This window comes from Brienomyrus brachyistius, chromosome 3 (genome assembly GCF_023856365.1).
Source record: "Brienomyrus brachyistius isolate T26 chromosome 3, BBRACH_0.4, whole genome shotgun sequence".
Classification (NCBI taxonomy): domain Eukaryota; kingdom Metazoa; phylum Chordata; class Actinopteri; order Osteoglossiformes; family Mormyridae; genus Brienomyrus; species Brienomyrus brachyistius.
In genome coordinates this window covers 22,572,209-22,590,808 of record NC_064535.1, presented here as the reverse complement: position 1 = coordinate 22,590,808, position 18,600 = coordinate 22,572,209, and the positions used below count along the sequence as shown (strand labels likewise).

At 45.7% G+C, this 18,600-nt stretch overlaps 1 protein-coding gene across 3 annotated transcripts; it reads right to left on the bottom strand.

Moving 5' to 3' along the window:
- Positions 1-7,589: 7,589 nt before the first annotated feature.
- Positions 7,590-16,834, bottom strand: LOC125738868 (dual specificity tyrosine-phosphorylation-regulated kinase 2-like). Of its 3 annotated transcripts, XM_049008351.1 has the most exons (3): positions 16,412-16,834; positions 15,603-15,736; positions 7,590-12,399 (listed from the first exon to the last, which is right to left on the bottom strand). In XM_049008351.1, exons 1-3 carry the CDS (start codon positions 16,470-16,472, stop codon positions 10,807-10,809), a joined length of 1,788 nt encoding a protein of 595 aa, XP_048864308.1. In that variant the 5' UTR covers positions 16,473-16,834; the 3' UTR covers positions 7,590-10,806. The 3 variants fall into 3 exon arrangements, with proteins under 3 accessions (XP_048864308.1, XP_048864310.1, XP_048864309.1); XM_049008353.1 differs by lacking the exons at positions 15,603-15,736; positions 16,412-16,834 and adding an exon at positions 15,442-15,593; XM_049008352.1 differs by lacking the exons at positions 15,603-15,736; positions 16,412-16,834 and adding an exon at positions 15,266-15,435.
- Positions 16,835-18,600: the final 1,766 nt, after the last annotated feature.

Here is an 18,600-nt window from a genome sequence, read left to right as displayed (position 1 = left end):
TCGAAATCCATTTCTGGCTACAGGCCTGGCCTCGGCCAACCTAGAGTGCCGCAGAAGAGTGTGCTCATCAGTCTGAAACCCATCTGTTACTCCATTTCCTACCGCTGCCGGGGCACGGACATTTAGCTGAAACATCTAACCCAGGAAGCATGGTCAGTGTGTGACGCCAGTCACCTCGAACAATCGCACGGGCAGGACGAGCTAAAAATAAAATCGCGAGAGTTTCGGCAGCTGTTTGCTTCGGGAGAGGGCAAACACTGCCGTTACCCCATCGCCATGGATACTAGGGCTAACCAGCTGACACCACGACTGCGTGCTGTCTGGTCGGGTCTCAGCTGGCCTCACGGACACCAGCCTTCACAGATAAGGGGTGCTTGCACTGACCCTCCCCCCATACTCCCTTATGGCTCAGAACGGTTGCAAGGCAGTACGATTCAGTGTAGAGCTAACAAAAGTGTATCAGTTCAGTGGAAAATGCCTTTTAATGAGACAGTAAAAAATATGTGTGGTCCAAAGCAGTACAGAAAGTGCATTAAGGCTCAGTATAATAGTCAAAAAGAGCTCCCAGTGACAGTGAAAAGGTTACCAAGGCGATACGGGTGTGCCACCCCCTACCCAAGCTAGCGTTTATTAACGCAGTGTCTCTCAACCCAGTCCTCAGGGATCCCCAGACGATCCATGTTTTCGTTCCTGCCCAGCTCTCTCTCAGCTCCCTGTCAGACAATCCACATTTTTGCTCCCTCCCAGCTCCCTGACAGACTGTACACATTTTTTCTCCCTTCCAGCTGCCTGCCAGACAGTCCACATTTTTGCTCCCTCCCAGCTACCTGCCAGACAGTCCACATTTTTGCTCCCTCCCAGCTGCCTGCCAGAGAGTCCACATTTTTGCTCGAAGTTCAGAAACAGAGGCTGACTGACATCGTGGCAGCTTGAAGAGAATGGGGCCTAGCAGGGCTCTGCTTTGAGATATAGGTGGTTGTGCAGACTCTGGCCGTGGCAGCTGAGAAAAGGACAGTGAGGGGATGCTCTGTGCAGCTATCACTGGACCTGGAGATGTGTGTACCACACTTCATACAGCAACCAATACCGGCGTAGAAAATGGGAAAGTGAAAGCCTCAGTAGTTTCTCCTCTAGTCTTCAATAAAATTTCTATGACTGGGAAAAGAATGCGGAAAATATTGGTTATCAGAATAAATCTAAGTATCCCCCCCACCACCACCATCACCCACCGCCACAAAGGAATGGGGACAACTTGTCACAGGCCCCCGCAATCCAAAAATAGCCCCATCACTCCCCAGTAGTGCATGAGAGCCCCAGCACCAGAATTCAGCTCGTCTCCGAGCCTGTCACCAACCTTCACTGTAAACCTCAGTCTTTAGTAATCAAGCCACCCAGGATGGCGAGACATGTAGGAACAACATGGCGCTGATTGTATAACGTAGATTTAGCTCGTAGGGTACAGCATCCAATTCCATTACAGCATGCTTCCTGCTTCCCTCTTGGGCTTGCTAGCATCCGTTAGCATGCCGTCCGCTAATGTAAAAGCTCTCAGCCTCGCTACAGATTGTATGCCTTCACTATCGAAGCTTTCCTTGTCAGTCTTACGTTTAGGAAAGACGGGGGAGACGGTTGCCCTGAGTTTCAGATTTGCTGAGCGTTCTGATTGCACTGTCAGTGACAGCCTGGGACTCGGCAATCGTCTACTCATGCTTGGGACCGCAAACGAGACCAGGAAAGGCCCGAGAAAAGGTTTATGTACACATCTGACACCTGAATGTAAGGCCACACTTACTGCATGTACGGACTAAACTGGGTTGTAGCCCATGAACCCAAATTGTAGAGAACCCCAAAAAAATTTCTTCTGGTTGTCAGCAGCAATTTATGCCCTAGGTGGGGTCCTGGCAATGAAGTTAGTCCAGGGGTCCCCGCCCCTAAATTTGGCCCTGCCCATATGGGATGTTTTTTTCATAAGACAGAGAGAGAATATCAAAAGAAAAATCAAAGCCATCATCTCAAATGACTGCTCAATAGATGTTCTCAGTATTATAGTGTATCACCATCACCAACAACAATAGTCTTAAACCTACAAGAGTGGTACACATCAATCCCGGGGAAGATGAGGCCAGGGCAGTACACCTGGCACCCTGTAGGGGGCGCTGCTCCTGTCCATGCTCCAAGGCCTTAAGCAGCCAGAACAGCCACAAGGAAATGGATCAAACACTACAAGGCAACTCAGAAACACCCTGCTTGCTTTTAATAGCCTCTTTTTGTCTGTCTGTTAACAGATGATGTAATGTGCCTTCAGCAGAACCAAGCCCTGCTCGATTGAATTGAATGGGGGAGGGTAAATCTTATAGGATATCAGGCAGAAACTTTATCAGGCTCTTTCATCACAGCACTTCATGTCCGGCGCTAGATAGATGCTAGGCGATTTTGCAATCATCAAGTTAATTTCGCAGACAGAATTAACTCTGACTATTAAGTCACTACAGATGTCCGGGGGCAGCCTTCGATGGAGGAGAGTGTTATGAAACAAGAATTAAGATTTATGAATTATTTCCAGCTCTGTGGAGAGTAATAAGTCACAATTAGTTTTTTTATTTCAGTTCAGTCACTGAGCAGCACCTGGCCTGCAGCCGAGCTCCTGTTCTTGGTGAACTTTGACCTCCTGTAAAGGTCACATGACAGCACAGCAGCAAGCTGAGTGGGAGATATAGCAGAGGCCCAGTGTTTGTGCTGAATCTCATCATTAAGAGGACCAGCCTGATCGCCTGCTGGGAAGTCTTGCTGTTTGCCTGACATCCTCGCAGGTCATGTGATCTGAAGTCTGTAGAGCTGACATCCAGGCCGTTGTATTTATTTAGTTTCAAATATAGAACAGATTTTTTAATTTATTGCTTTTATGGGATAAATATTGTATGGGTAACAAACAAAATTGTTTTTTCTAAGGATAGTGCCTCTGGTAAACATGAACCAGCAGTGATTTGCTAAACCAGCCATTGAACCTACAATGTCAGGGATTACTTTAGCCCCAATGGGAGTAAAGTTTGGTCCAACAGACTAACTGGTTCAATTATTTATTTACACCTATATATTAGTAATTGGGTTAAATGTGAATACTATGGGTTTGGGATTCAATTGCTGAATGGTTAACTAAACCCATTAACCCACTAAAAACAAGTTAAACTGCATAGTGGATGACTCACAAGTGTGGTAATCATACCTAACATAGGCGTCAAGGTCTCATTTTCAGTTAAAAACACCAGCAAAGCCCAACCAATCAAAAGCTGTTGCAGAAATGGATCTTCTCACTTACACTGGGCTGGCTTGACATGCTGAGAGGAAAAAGAAAGGCAAGAGACTATTAGAGAGGTGGAAGAATATCTGATGGTCCATCAGCAGGTCCCCAGGTGTTGCTGTGGACTGCACTGGCCAGGATCCTACGCGGAGTTTGATGTTTGCTCTTGGTGGGGGGTGGGGGGTGGGGGGGAATCCCACACCCTGCTTACCTTGTGTTCTAATGCACGGATCTGACTCCTGCTGTTTTACCTACCTACTGAGCGCCAGAAGACCACTTATGCGACGTTCCAGCTCAGAACATGTGCAATGCTGGTCTTGCTAATTAATTGAAGTTTCAACTGTGGTGACTGCCCCCCCACCCCACCCCCCCAATCACCACCCGTGGTCGGGATCTTGTGTGAAACAGTGCAATTCTTGTGCAATATGATACACACATGCCCACTCGTGCACTGAGGTCTTCCCCCTCCCTCCCCTGGTTGTTGACACCAGCTCCTTTCAACCAGCCTTTCCTGGGACTGAGCCAAATGCCCCAGGGAGCAGTGAGAGTGCAGCCACGTGGGGGCTGGAACTGACGACTGTCATCCGAAAGGTTCTGTGGGGTCCAACACGCACACACAAGGGGGTGTTTGTGTGTGCGTGGGGGGGGGGGGGGTGACAGGCTCAGGTGTCCTCCCTCTGAGCCTCTAAAAAATCCACTTGTATAAAACAGAATGAGCTTCTTACATTTCCTATCATTTAATGCACAAAACCTCCAGAGTTCTGTGAGCTTTTCACAGAAACGTTACTTCTTTCTTTCAGGCTTTCCGTTCAGCTTTTTGTCTTCCTTGTGACTGTCGCCGGGATCCTGTAGGTGGTCGGACTGTTGGGTCTTCCAGTTAAAGTCTCCAAAGTCTCTGACGCGGGCCTGATTCTCGGTGCCCACATGACTTCTGTGGTCATGTGATCGGCTCCTGAAACATCCTGTTTCTTTTAAATATGCCCTATCTGTGTTAGTAACAGGATAATGTGATAAGCGGTGTTGACAGGATGCCACAGGATTTCATGCTGATTTTGGAAGCCCTTGTGGAGAACCATTAAACCCGCACTCCCTTAACATGCCAGGAGGCCCTAACACAGAGCGACGTTGGCCGTCAGTTGCCAATACCATGTGGTCGCGCAGTCGACAAACGAAAAAGCACTGCGAGTTTGCTTGCTGTTCTACTTTCAGTTTACACAGCAAAAGAACGGTATAATTCCCCACCCGCAACTATGGAAACCAGTACACACATATCAGTTTTCTGTATTTATTAAACATACTTTGAAGACAGACTCAAATTATACAGCTTCATTGTCTAAGCCAGTGTTTCCCAATCTGGTCCTCAGGGATCCACAGACAGTTCAGGTTTTTGCTCCCTCCCAGGCAGCAAAAATGTGGACTGTCTGTGGGTCCCCAAGGACTGGATTGGGAAATATTGGTGTAAATTGTTGATTTTGCTTATATTGTAGTTAATCAGTTGTATTGTGTTATCATTTATTTATGAAAAAACCTGAAGTATTTCATGAAATCCAGGACAAGAGTGATGGAGATGAGAAAAAAATGAGAAAACTAATAAAGAAATTGAGCAGAAACTTATCGTACAAATTGATTATTGTGGCTTTCATGCAATGCAGTTGAAAGATTTAAAAACATTTTGTTTAGCTTTGTGTTTGTGTTTAATCTTTATAACTGAGATTTTTGGCTCCCATTTTGGGTGAAAATGGTTAAGAAAAATCACTAAATCATTCCTAAAAAGCTATGGTGATGTCAGTTGCACTGCATGAAAAACGTTTTTCTATGACCTAGGAGTTAATGTTTGTACCCCACAAGTCACAGCTGACCTTTGCACTGGTGTTTGTGTAACACTTTGCAAGAGAAAGAGCTATGATTCATTCTTTTTACCTCCCATTTGACATAGAGGCAAAGGGGAGTTCGGGATGACTGCTGAAAAGGTCAATTATAGCCCTCGCAAAACCTCACAAAGAGCTAAAACACAAAGGCATTTGATTAAACCATGCCAAATAAACTGGACTAATTACACTCTACTGTAACGCTTTCAAATCCACCGGATTTCGGATCTGACATTATTTTAATACCACAGCCGCACACGGTACACAGACAACGCCATCATGTCAGGATGTCACGAATTACCACAAACATTGGATGATGGTTTAAAAGGCACCATCCCACCCGCGTGCCCGCTCAGCCGCTGGGTCATGTGACCCAGCACTGGGTTTGTTCGCGGTGGCAGACGCTTCCGTTTTTACAGCGGCGACAGGCCCTACGTGCCATGCCTGCCAAGCGAACGAATCTTGCTCACTCGAGCGAAACCACATGATTCATTCAGACTGCCAGTATTTCTGTCCAATGCACACTTATGCAACCCAGTGGAAATGACCCCTCAGTTCCCTTACTGGTTAAACAATGGAAGGATATATGTGTGTGTGTGTGTGTGTGTGTGTGTGTGTGTGTATATATATATATATATATATATATTGTATGTGTGTGTGTGTGTGTGTGTGTGTGTGTATATATATATATATATATATATATATATTGTATGTGTGTGTGTGTGTGTATATATATATACACACACACACACACATACACATGGATATTTCATTGGTTCAGCACAGAATGTTCTGGAGTATATTCATCCATATAGGTAATACACAGGTTACTTTGTCCAGTACTATGTGTCCAAATTCAGGGACTACACCCTGCCAAGGACGCGGTCTACAAAGGTGTAGCCTTTGTAGGTTGCGGTCTTTGAAGGTCCTGAAAGCACTGTCAAATGGGAGGGTCAGGCCTACGGATAATTTCCTACCAGCTGTTCCCGCTCTTACCCTTGAGTCAAAGCGCCGCTCCTATTGCCTAGCCGGGACACGCCCACTTTACCTCTGTGCCTCTATGAATTGTGGGATATGTTGGGATATGTTGGACTGTGAAGCATCCTTCGGGGGCATCCTTCGCTGACGCCTTTCTAGGAGCATTCTACATGGGACGCACCACTGTGACACGTTCGGTCTTCCAATGCAGCCTTAGATGGATGCAGCCCCTGAATTCAGACACAGCCGTAGTCTGTGTCAGAGACCCAGCAAATGGGGCCTAATGCTCCAAGGGGTGCCCATGTCATGCCTGTGCTAAATGCGGCAATTGCGGGTGCCATCCCAGCACTGACATTAACCCTCAGCTGGCCCATCAATTGGCCACAGGTGGGAAGTCCCGGTGCTTGAAGGTGACGGGGATCCGACTCGGCTTGGGAAAGGTGAAGCAGAGGGTTAGCTTTCCACTCAGCCCTGGAGAGACCAGGACCCCAGAACCGGATGCTCTGCGTTAATCTTAAATGCTTCAGTTTCGAGACAATCAGGCAGTCGCTGATGCATGTTTGATTTACCAAACTGCAGATCAGAAATTCTCTCAATCGATGTTTTGTTGTTCACCGTGTAGCATCTGCCACATGTGCTTTTTACCTCCGAATAAGACTTTTAAACTATTTTTAAAGATTAAAAATCAATTTATGCACCTGACTTAAGTTTACCGGACTTTGCCCTGGTCTCAGACATATTTATTGTGCAGACGTGTTTGAAACGCCCTGATGGAATCGTCTCATTTGCTGGTACGGACCACATGGCAATGAGTCGAGCATTAAGCGGTCAGCAAGCATGCGACGGCATGTTGCGGAGGCTAACATGAGTACAGCAATTCACTGAAAAAAACGCGTCAAGACTGAGACTAGGCTTCATCGACAAACTTGTCTCAGTTTAGCTCCATAGGCAACAATAAATCGGAAGGATCTGACGCTTCCACTCTCCATCACAAACCCAGCTCATAAGCAGGCATCCTGTACATTTTCCTTAGACACACACAGCAGCTCTCTGAATGAACTGCAGCAGAGTTGCCCGTCGTGTTAATGGCTGTTTGGTCAGACGGAAGGTCAGGTTCTGGCTACGGTTCCTCACACTTGTCAAGTTTTATTCCTGGCAAACGCCAAATGAGGTCTTTGTGTAAATAAAGCAGAATTTAAGCATGAAGGTTATTTAGAAAGACTGCTTGCATATCCAAGAGATTTTCCTCTCTGTGCCTGCCCCAAAACAGATGAGAACACCATACCACAAAATACCATCACCGAGTTTGAACTTATTGAACTTATTCTTGCAAGGTGCATTGTGGGTAATCCACAACACTAGTAAATGAATGCACTACAGAACTTATTACTTTTAAAGATGGCAGGGAATGCAAGCGATGCAAGAAAGAGTCACTATGCACAGCGTTCGTAAAGACTGGTATTTTTTATTTTTCCGACCACAACGATAAAATTTAACAAATGATCACTAAAAAATGTTCACTTCATCGGCTGTACAATACATACAGTCATAAAACTGGCCCCCCAGGATGAAAACCCACCACGACACTGTGTGTTTTCAGCAGCAATTATCCAGGGGCAAAAAAAAAAAATGATACACATCCAGAATGAACTCTGCAAATTCCACATATGTACATTTAATGTCACAGAGGCATAACACAAACAAGTAATCAGTCTGTTATTCATTCGAGGTCTCCTACAGTAGCCAAGTTCTGGTTTCAGCATTAGTACAGATAGCATGTGGCAGGAAATGCGCCTTAGAAAGTCCTCACCGGCTACCCGACCGTAGCATGAGTCTGACCCCAAGTCACACAATGGGCCACATCCTGACTCACCCTGGATACGTTGTCACACCGCGTCCGCTTCTGCAGGGATGCATCCAACCAGGTTCAACAAAAGAGCTCTGGAGTGATGCTACATTGTTTCAGCTACGCCTGCAGGATTTTCGGAGCAGCCCCGCTTTTAAGCCTGGCCCCAGAAGATGACTCTCACATCCTGCACATAGGTAATCTAGAACAGGGGTTCCCCACCCCCAGTCTGCGGCCAGTATTCCACTGGGCGGGGAATTTTGGGGGTTTTCCAGAGGGGCTGCTTAAACTTCCCTCCACTGTTTTGCCAGTTCATGAAAACTCCTGTACGCCGTAAAACAGTCTGCGGACATCAAATTATTGGGGACCTTTATTCCAGAGTATGGCAAGTTGGACACGGTGAGTGGGAAGGCCTTCAATCAAGATCAGTACCTTCTAGCCACTGAAACCGCAGGGAGAAATGCCCTTTCAACAAATGCCCTGGGTTCGAATCTGAAACATGGCGCCACAACAGGCTGAGGTAAAATCCAGGCATACACACACCCCCCAGCTTCAGCTGATGTTACCAACATTGACGTTGAGACAGAAGATATTACAGTAACAAAGTCACCATTCACCCAATGAGAAAGCCGTGCGGTATATTTAATACTGGATTATTTTACAGGTGCTTGCAGAAATTAGTGTTTATTCAAAGAAACAGTACCCATGTAATGAAACCGTACTGACTGCTCTGGCACAGGTACTATACGGAGAGATATGATTGGCTGCTGGTCAAATATGTATAGCCAAACAAACATCTTAAGGAGTCGTGTGGGATTACAGGAAAGAAAATGGGTGGATAGACACTAAAACCAAAGGCACATTGTGTAAAACCAAGGGCACGACTCTTCCTGCTGCTGTAAATACTCACAAAAGTGTGGCACTAGGACTGTTGGGCTACTGTGCTTAGCAGCTTGTGGGATTGCCCAGGGAAAGGGCCCCTACGCCACCCCAGAGAGCTGCTATTTTCTGCTTAATGATAGATGAGGCCCTATGGGTGTAGCATTAACTGTGGAGGTTATCGTAGTACACAAGGTAGTACACAAAGGTTAGAGGACGTTCCGTGGTTACCATGCCGACGGAGCATGTCCAGGTTCCGCATTTACAGCACCTGTAATTCAGTTTGCTTCAGTGCTTACCGTACTCTCACCAACTCCATATAATAATTTTAGATAATAAGTGTGTACAAAGCCTTAAAAATGTGCTAAAACTGCTATAAAAAAAATCGATCTCTTCTACTGGCCGAAACACAAAATTTAGTAGGTTTTGAGAGTGCACAAAGTTGTTTCTTTAGAATTGAAAGTCTGACTTATAAAATTGAGATTTTGCGGTGTTTAAAACCTGTTGTTTTCAAACGACACCAAAAAAGCTGCTGGAATTATGAGGGACCTTGTTTGAAGTATTACGGCTTTTTGCGAATGCCTAAGCATAAACATCCATCACCCCAAATATTGCTGTCGAGGGATTCACTATACGGTGGCAAAACCCCCACCCCAAGTGCCCCCTGCAGAATGTCTTCCCTACTGTCTTGAATTCAACCTTTAAAAACGGACGGACGTACAAAGATCTGTGCTCTAATTTGCCTGGAACACCTATAACAATCATGCCAGTTCAATAAGTCCATGTAATTTGTCAAACACACACAGGTTTCCTTTAAAAGATCTGTGTCACGCAATTCCTTGCTAAAGGCAACACAGAAAATATTTTCCAACCCACTACATAAGTCAATTAACATGGTTTTATTATATTTAAAAAAGTACCTTAATAAAAAGGTAGAGCACCAGAATGTGTCATTTTAAATACCCAACTGTAAAACGTCATAGTTTGCTGCTGCTCAGAGAATGAGCAGGACCAGAAAGAGACCTGAGCCACAAGGTAAGGGTGATGTGGATATAAATCCGCCCGATCTTCATTACTTTCACTTAAATCATGTGGTGTCATGGCAGAGACATGACCTTGAACTGTGATTTGCACAGATGCATCTACTCCGCAATTCCCATCTTTCAGCCAATAAGGAATGTCGAGACAATTTTAGGCACATACCAAAAGCATAATGTGAACACATTTTTAACATTAAAACAAAAGGATTCTGTATGTTTTGTTTTTTTTTTTTTGCACGTTTTTCTTTTCTTTTTTTTGTTACTTCATTGCCCACCTCCATGTCACTTACATATCCTTGTTTACTTAAAGCTTGCATTTCAAATCCTGGGAACTTGTTGGAAAGAATCACCGTCGAGCAGAAGAGGTCTGTGTTTGTAACCTTAGAATCAAAGAGGCACGGATATATTTAAAACCAGCAACAACGACTACGCAGCTGTTGACACAGGTATGAGGAGGAAGCCGTGGTAGATGCCGCCTCCTTCGTCCACGCAATGGCAGTGATAACGGCGGCCAAGCCACGGTGCGGGACAGCTCTCAGCCCTGCACTGCAAACGCTCACCACCGCAGCACGGCCAGCCACGTCAGTCCCCCGACACAGACTTAAATGACTTGGGCTTCAGTAATATATTGGGTCAGTTTGCATGGCGACATGGAACATCACATACAGTCCTGAGATAAGAACCTAAAAGCATGGCTCCATTTTAGTTAAAAAACTTTAAAAACCAAGGTGCAAAACAAAGCCAACCATTACAAAAAAAAAGGCTAAAATCTTTGCACAGACTTCACACAGAAATAGCCAGTGAGAGACCACTCTCCTTCGCACCTCATCCTGACATCAGACACAGGCTACTTCCTCTTTAAAAAAGAATAAATTACTAGACAGATCTGGTCCCGGCTTAGCTCACTAATTTCGGTAACACCGTCCTCTGTTGGATATTCCCATTGGCGTCAGTCATCTGAGCCAGGTTAGTCCTCAGCTTGGTGGATGAGCTCAAGGGGGGAGGTAATTTCGAGACAGACGTTACGGTCCCAGAACCTTCTGGGATACACTTCATAGGGACCTTTTCCCCAGCTGGGGGTTTTGGCAAGCGTCTCCTGAGCCAGGGGTGTCGCAAGGCCTGGCTGGGGGTCAAGCGTAAAGATGGGTCCCACTCCAGGCACTGCTTGAGGAAGTCCAGGAACAAAGGATCGTCGCAGCCTTTGAGAGCTGTCGACCACTCCTTGCTCCCAGGGGGACCCCGGACTTTGCCCCGACGTGAGCGTCCCCCATTCAACGTCACGGAACCATCCGGCAAGGTGGTTACTACACAGTAACGTGGGAAACCCTTAGAACTCACAAAATTTTTGGCTCTTTTTGATGCGTCGAGAAGCTTCTGGGATGGCATACCCAGAAGCTCGATGACGCAAGCCAGTTGGTCCCCTTCATCTTCCCCAGGCAGAAGAGGGTACCCCGTCAGTAATTCCGCCAAGATGCAACCTAAGCTCCACATGTCGATTGGCATCCCATAGCGTGACCCTAGGATGACCTCTGGTGCACGGTAGAAGCGGGATTGGATGTAGGTATACACCCGCTGGTGCTCGTAGCAGCTGGAACCAAAATCAATTACTTTTATACCACTGCGACCCTGCTGCTTGAGCAGGATGTTCTCAGGCTTGAGGTCACAGTGGATGATCCGGTTCTTTTGCAAGGAGTCCAGGCACTGGAGAATAGAGTGCGCAAACTTGCGTACTAGAGGCAGGCTGAAGCCTTGAAACTTGTTCTTCTTTATGAGTTCATAGAGGTTCATACTGAGCAGTTCAAAGGTCATACAGATGTGGCTCCGGAATGTGAAGTGTTCCAACATGTGGACAACATTCATGGTGGCATCTTTGTCCTGCTTGCGTAGGTGCTCGAGGATGCGGATCTCCTCTGCCGCCTGCCTGTGGAAGCGCTTCTCATTTCGTACCATCTTGAGTGCCACCTGCTGGTGCGTTCTGTGGTCATAAGCCTTCACCACTTGGCCAAAGCTTCCCTTACCGATGACTTTGAGCACCTCATAACGATAGGCGACGTGGTCATGAGGCACGTGGATGTAGGAGCCCTGGTCATCGTCGTAGCCGTTGTTGTTGGGGCTTCCAACCACACCAGGCCTCTTCTTGGCATTCGGGCCGACAAAGTAGATCTCCGAGTAGTTGAATATCTCGTGATGCTCAAAAGCTGTCAGTTTGGACACGTTCTGCTTCATGGCCTGCTCCGGGGACATGGGAGCCGGTCTGGCTTTGCTGTCGGAGGATTTGAGAGAGTTTGAGCTGCCCTGCCGACAGAGGACACCCTCTTGCACCCTATCTTGTATTGGGAGGCCACTCCGACCCACAGGGGCCAGACCATTCGGTTGCGCTGTCAATACTGCCCGCTTGTTAATGTTCTCCTCGAACAGCTGTTGAGCCTGGCTCTGCTGGTGGTTCCCAACATGCAAATGGTCATTCATTGTGTGCCTGGAGTTTCCAACCTGGGTGCCAAAAAGAGAGAGAGAGAAAGAGAGGGAGAGAGAGAGCCATTAGGGCAAAAACAAAAAAATTCAAATATACACAACAGAAATAATACTTTAGTCCATGAGTATATAATGACTTCATAAATTTAAAAACAGCAACAGAAGCAAGAGCAACGAGAATGTCTGCCAGCTCCTTCCTCCAAGAAATGCAGGTGTCTGAGGCATACCATACTGCGAGTCTATAATTCAGCCGTGTTACACAACTAGTCCTTCGCAATTTAAAATATTCTCTTCATCAAGGTGGCCTCTACAAGACTCAGGGTTGGGGCCGTTCCCGGAATGCATTCATCAATTCCAATCCAAATCTAAAAATGGAACTGGAGTTGGGATTGGGGGAAAAAAAAAATCACCCTGGGGAACAGAATTAGAATTGAATTAAAATTTCAGGGAGATTTAAATCCCAACTTCAGTTCTTCCGTCTGTGAGCTTTCCCCAAAGTTTAACAAAGCCCACTGGGTCTCATAACACACAGTTTCCAGAAAATGCCCCAGTTCCTTCTTGACAAAAGCTTCCACAAACAATTTATTACCTCGATATCTTGATGGAAACACATATCCCTTAGTTTCTGTCATTAGAAAACCTTTTCCTCAACAGAGCTGAAAAGACACTCAGTAAGAGCGCCTCAGCGACCACAATATCAGCAGAGGATTTTCACACTGTCTGAGCCACTTGAGACAGTTTAATTCAGATTAAAAGTTTAAATCTTCTCCCGGCTGCAGTTGCTCTCTATAGGTCAGGCCGTCTCTTATGCACTGCCAAGTAGCAGAACCCGTTGTCCTGGAAGTAAATCTAGAACACTATAAAACTCTGACTTAACATATCAAAGTACATGAAAATATATTGTATCCACTGCCTCTGCCTTTGGCAAAAAGATGGAACGCTATCACTGAATCACCTGCCTGCAACATTGTAACACCAACTACTATGGTAAAAAAAACCTCTAAGGTCTTTCAAATTTGATCTCCGTTCTTTGGCTAGATAGCTACCCCCAGACAGAGGTGGTTAAGGAAGAGTCCATTTTGACAGCCACTGGAGTATGTTTCAAATGCAAGCCCTGCCCATTACACTAAGCATACCATTTCCCAATCAGTGCACCACCCAAGGTTACGTGGAATCCATGTGCTGCTATTCGTAACCAAAGCCCTAATGAGCGAACAAGAGGATCTGTCAGCTGACATGGTACCACATGCATTCTGCGCGGACAGGTGGAGGGCAGATGGTGACACCAAAGACACATGCTGCATATTAAAGGCTCTCGATGGCTGCATTCGGAGAATCGAGCTGCACCCACGTCCAAAATGATGGTTTATGAACATCATGCCACGGAGCGTCTCTTCTCTCCATAGCAGGAGTTTGAGAAATGGGTTGACCGTGGACCCCAGCGGAGCAAAGGCTGACCACAAAACACACTGCAGCTCTGATAACACCCTCCAGTCTCACATGACTCCCATTCATATCATGGCAAACATTTTCAGCATCTTAAACTATTAAAAATAGACGACTTCACAGTCTGCTGGATGCCAGCTAAGAACAAGGCCCTAGGCAGTAGGGGTGAAGTAAGGGCGAGAAGCTTCAGAAGATGACTGCAACCCTAGAAAACTTTTTTATATATAATTTATGTTATATATATATATGCTCAAAGCACAATGGAAACACAGACCAGACATCAGCAGTACAATCTCCTCTTACAGTCACAGTCAAATGACGTCTGTATTTTTAGCTTTTTAGCGCTCAGAACTATCGATAGCCAAACGGGGTCAATCACATGAACACTTATCTGTCGAATTTCAGCTCACGGGTGAGGATGTGCAAGTATTTGTCAACATGGCCATCAGCCTCACAGAACCTGCGGGAAAGGGTATCTACCCCAAGCGTGTGGAGCCGAAGTCTAATAGGAGTAGCTTTAAGCAGCTCTACTGTTATATAAATCAAAATCTCCCCTCAGAATTTCTCACTCAACTATGAAAAGCTTAGTTTCCTGCCAGGTCATCAAGTTAAAAGATCCCGTATGCAGAATTATCAATGTATTATGAGGCAGATAAACTCAATCCTGAGTTTTTAGCAATAAAAATGAACTTTTAAGGGCCATGGTTGTCTGGGCGGAACACTGGGCTACTGAGAAAACAGTGAACTGATAAGACACATTAAAAATGAAAGCAGGAAGACAAGCGCTCTTCACATGGGCGCTGGCCGTTAGTATTTTGCATTTACGAGGCCTTCAGATGAGTACAGATAGCTTGCAGCGGACGTGAATGAGGTCGCCAAGCGCGGGTCTCAGTTTTCCACTACTTCAGTTGTAAGTTAGCTTAATAAAAGAGTGTCAAACTGTCAGTCCTGGAGGGCAGGAGCCCCGCACACTTGTATTGGGCCCTCAACCCAGACCAATCTGAATATATTCCAAAATTTTTAGGGCTCCTGTAACTCAGGGGCCCTTGGAATCGTCTTAACTGCCCCCCCCCCTTTCTCTTTACGGAGTCCCTTCGAAACGATTTTATCCAGACTAGATGATATTGAAAAATCTGCCGCGACTTTAAGTCCATTACCTTAAGTTTACCGGCGGCACTCAATGGGCCACGTCCTATTCATTATCACTCCAGAAAAACAACACGAAAAAAACACCGCGTCTCCTTCACAAATAAAACACCTCCACATATTCACATCACAATCCAGTTCATATTCAGCAAGAAAAAGAGTCAAAGTGGTATTCGCTTTCTGACTGGGTTGTTACGATCGGGTAAGAGCGACTATATATATCTTTCACACACACACACACGTACTCCATACACGTACACGTTCCCGTAAACCCTCGTGAAGGTGAACTGACCAAACGCGAACAGCGGTGCTCCATCCAAACACGGTCCAACACAAAAGACCAACAAAAGATGAAACGGAGCGGATCCCGGCGTTGACAGCTTGGCACTCTGTAACTTAATCTGGCGGAAATTTAAGGCGGAATCCTGACAGATTGTCTGCATACCGAAACCGAAATTAAACACGTACTCGGGGCGACGGCCGTGACGTCAGTCTGCTTTTAGACGCGGAGTTTCGGTGATCCACATTTTAACGATCTTGGGCCGGTTTAAAAAAAATAAAAAACCTGGAGCCCCCCTTAACGGCGAAAACATGTGTGCGGTTGTCGGATGGTCGCTCATCCATCATACCGAGATGGAGTTTGGGGTTTTAAGCGGTGGCAGCGTGACAGGAGACGGTGTGTCGGATTCGTCTCCGGTCCGGTGACCCCCAGCGCCGATTCCGGGGGAAGACTGTGTCTGGCAACCAGCCTCACCGCCCTTACCTATAACACAGAGAGGGAGAGAATAAAAAAAACGGGAGCACTGTCATTCATACATAACGCTCATAATTAATCACCCACGTCAGAGCAACGTATACAAATTGCGATCAATCGTTTGTAAAGGGTTAAACCATAAACATGTCCTTGAAAAGTACGGATGTCGTTTAACAGGGGAACCCCACTGTAACAGAAATAATCCATCCTGAATCATCTGAATTGCACAATGCATTTATCTTAAATTTGCACCGCACAGTCAACCTGTGCGCAAAAATAAAAGTTATTACATGCATTTATTGTCGACATTAAATTCACACGTAAGATTTATACAAAGATATTGCAAGGCACCTATTCGTTTTTAATCCTATTGTGCATGTATAATAATTGGCACTGGTTAATACTGTACGGAAAACACTAAAAAGCCACCCCCTTTTTCGATACACAGCTTTCCTTTGGGGAAGAAAAACAACGCCCCGGATATTTAGCTAGAATACAAAACCTAAAATCGTGCGTTAGTAAAGGGACGCTCAGTTAAATGACAGACCCCTGTGTGCATCGCATCAACACCAGTCAGAGCAAACCGATCAGAGAATAAAAAACACTCTCCGCTGACACACGAGAAAAATAATAAATGAAACATGTTTTCTTTCCCCATTCAGTTCTTGGCTTGCGGCTCCTTACCAGAAGGATAGATGGCAGCGCACGGTTTCTTGGTTAACATGGCCGCCTGAGAGTCACACATAAAAACCCACTTCAGATTCTCCCCTCCTCCTCCACTCGTTGATCACCAACTCTTTCACTCCAATCAGCTACATCCAGACTCGAATTCTCAATCCCAGCCGTAAGTGTAGCCTCCGCGAAGGTTGTCCGGCACGCCACCACCATCGCTTTCAGGGTTTAAATGTTGGTGGAGAAGAAATCCGCCAGAGCAGAAGTTGCCCGGACTTTCAGCAGCCGCGACAATAGTGCGCTTAGCTGGCCGCTGTCGCTCGCGCACACCCCACACTCGCTGTCAGACGTGACGTTTGTTAGCCCTGTTTATGAACGCAGCCGGAACCTCTCCGTCCTCCCGGTGATGTGAAGGGAACGCAGATCACTGACAGAACCGGCGATGCACGGGGAGTTCTGAGCGTGCTGGTAACGCTTTAAGTGGGAAATTAAATCGCGAACATCCAATAACTCATCGTGTCTGTTTCCCGCAGTCTTTGGATCGTGCTTATTATTATTATTATTATTATTATTATTATTATTATTATTATTATTATTATAAATCTATCCAGATTTCACTTGGTTCTCATGGACAATGTGATGGAATACCATCATCATCATCGTCATCATCATCATCGTTATTAATATTAATACTATGGTTATGACGTAGCTAGTCAGCTAGTGTCCTTGCTAGGTATTTGTTAATATTCGGTCCAGTGTATAGTGTTATACGGATACTGACAAGTGCCCTGCCTGCTCTTTGCTGGTGTTTATAGCTGATTAAGACAGTCACTGTAATGGTAAAACAGGAAGGCGTTGTTGTGCGTGTACACTGTTCCCACTAGAGGGCGCCGCACTGCACCATCTGTCATTTGTATGCGGCAGACTGGAGCCCCCAGCACTGATGCCGAATACTGATTCTCCTGCATGCCTTTCAGATCTTCCAGATTTTATGCTAGGAGGTAAGAGATTCCTCTGTTTTGGGTTATATGAGACACACTCCACTGCTATTTAGAATGATATGAGTTAACGTCATTATGTGCTTTCAAGACCTACCTGAATCAGCTCTTGGCCATCCAGTTTGCCAGGAACAACATCAATCACCCACTAAAAATGACCTCTTATCTTGTAATCATAATTTCCAATAGTGTTCCAGCGCATTAAACCCCAGCACTGCAGTTTCCATGCACATCAAAACCTTCCATGCACATCACCCTTCAACATGACGTGAACTATGAACAGCCACATATTTATTTACATTTTATCCAAAGCAACATACAATTGCCTAAACAGGGTCAGACAGGTGTCTCTGGAATAATTGCAGTTAATGGCTTTTGCTCAAGGGCCCAACAGTGGTATAACTGTCAGCCAGGGGATTTGAATCAGCAACCATCTGATCACAGACACAGATAGCTACAGACACAGATACCTAACCCGCAGTCCCGGCCACCGCCCACTAAAACCTAAGAAGCTACAATAATTATACATATTGTAAATCACTGTTTCCCAATCTGGTCCTCAGGAACCCATAGCAGTCCACATTTTTGCTCCTTCCCAGCTCAGGAGCAAAAATGTGGACTGTCTGGCAAGGAGCTGGGATGGAGCAAAAACATGGACCGGCAGGGATCCCTGAGGACCGGACTGGGAAATACTGCTGTAAATAGATATTCTGACTATTTAGACGTTATCACCATGTGTTCTGTAAAGGCACTTGTTTTCTGCTTGTCATGATAGATAGAAATTGAACTGACCTCAAATTAACATTCGTTTAACTTCTCAGCCAGGGTTCCTCAGTGCCTGCAGCTCCCAACCTGGAGGAAACCAGGTACCAAATAGCAGATCGTGACTTCCTGTCGTGAGACCATGGTTTTCCACAGCACTGGTGAGTAGAATATTGCATAACACAATAGTATTGGCAGTTGTGTGGTTCTGTAAATGGAATGCAGCCAATCTCTACATACACAGATAATGCATTCAGAGGCAGGTTTGTGAGACTTTGCGCGGCTGCAAGTCCTCTCTCTCTCTCTCTCTCTCTCTCTCTCTCTCCCAGAGAGCTATATATACCTCGGAGGAGAAGTTTGATCACCCACGCGACAGGTCATTTGATAAAATCGCATTACAGAACCACAACACTCTAAAATGGTTCTTTGATGCTGAAATGG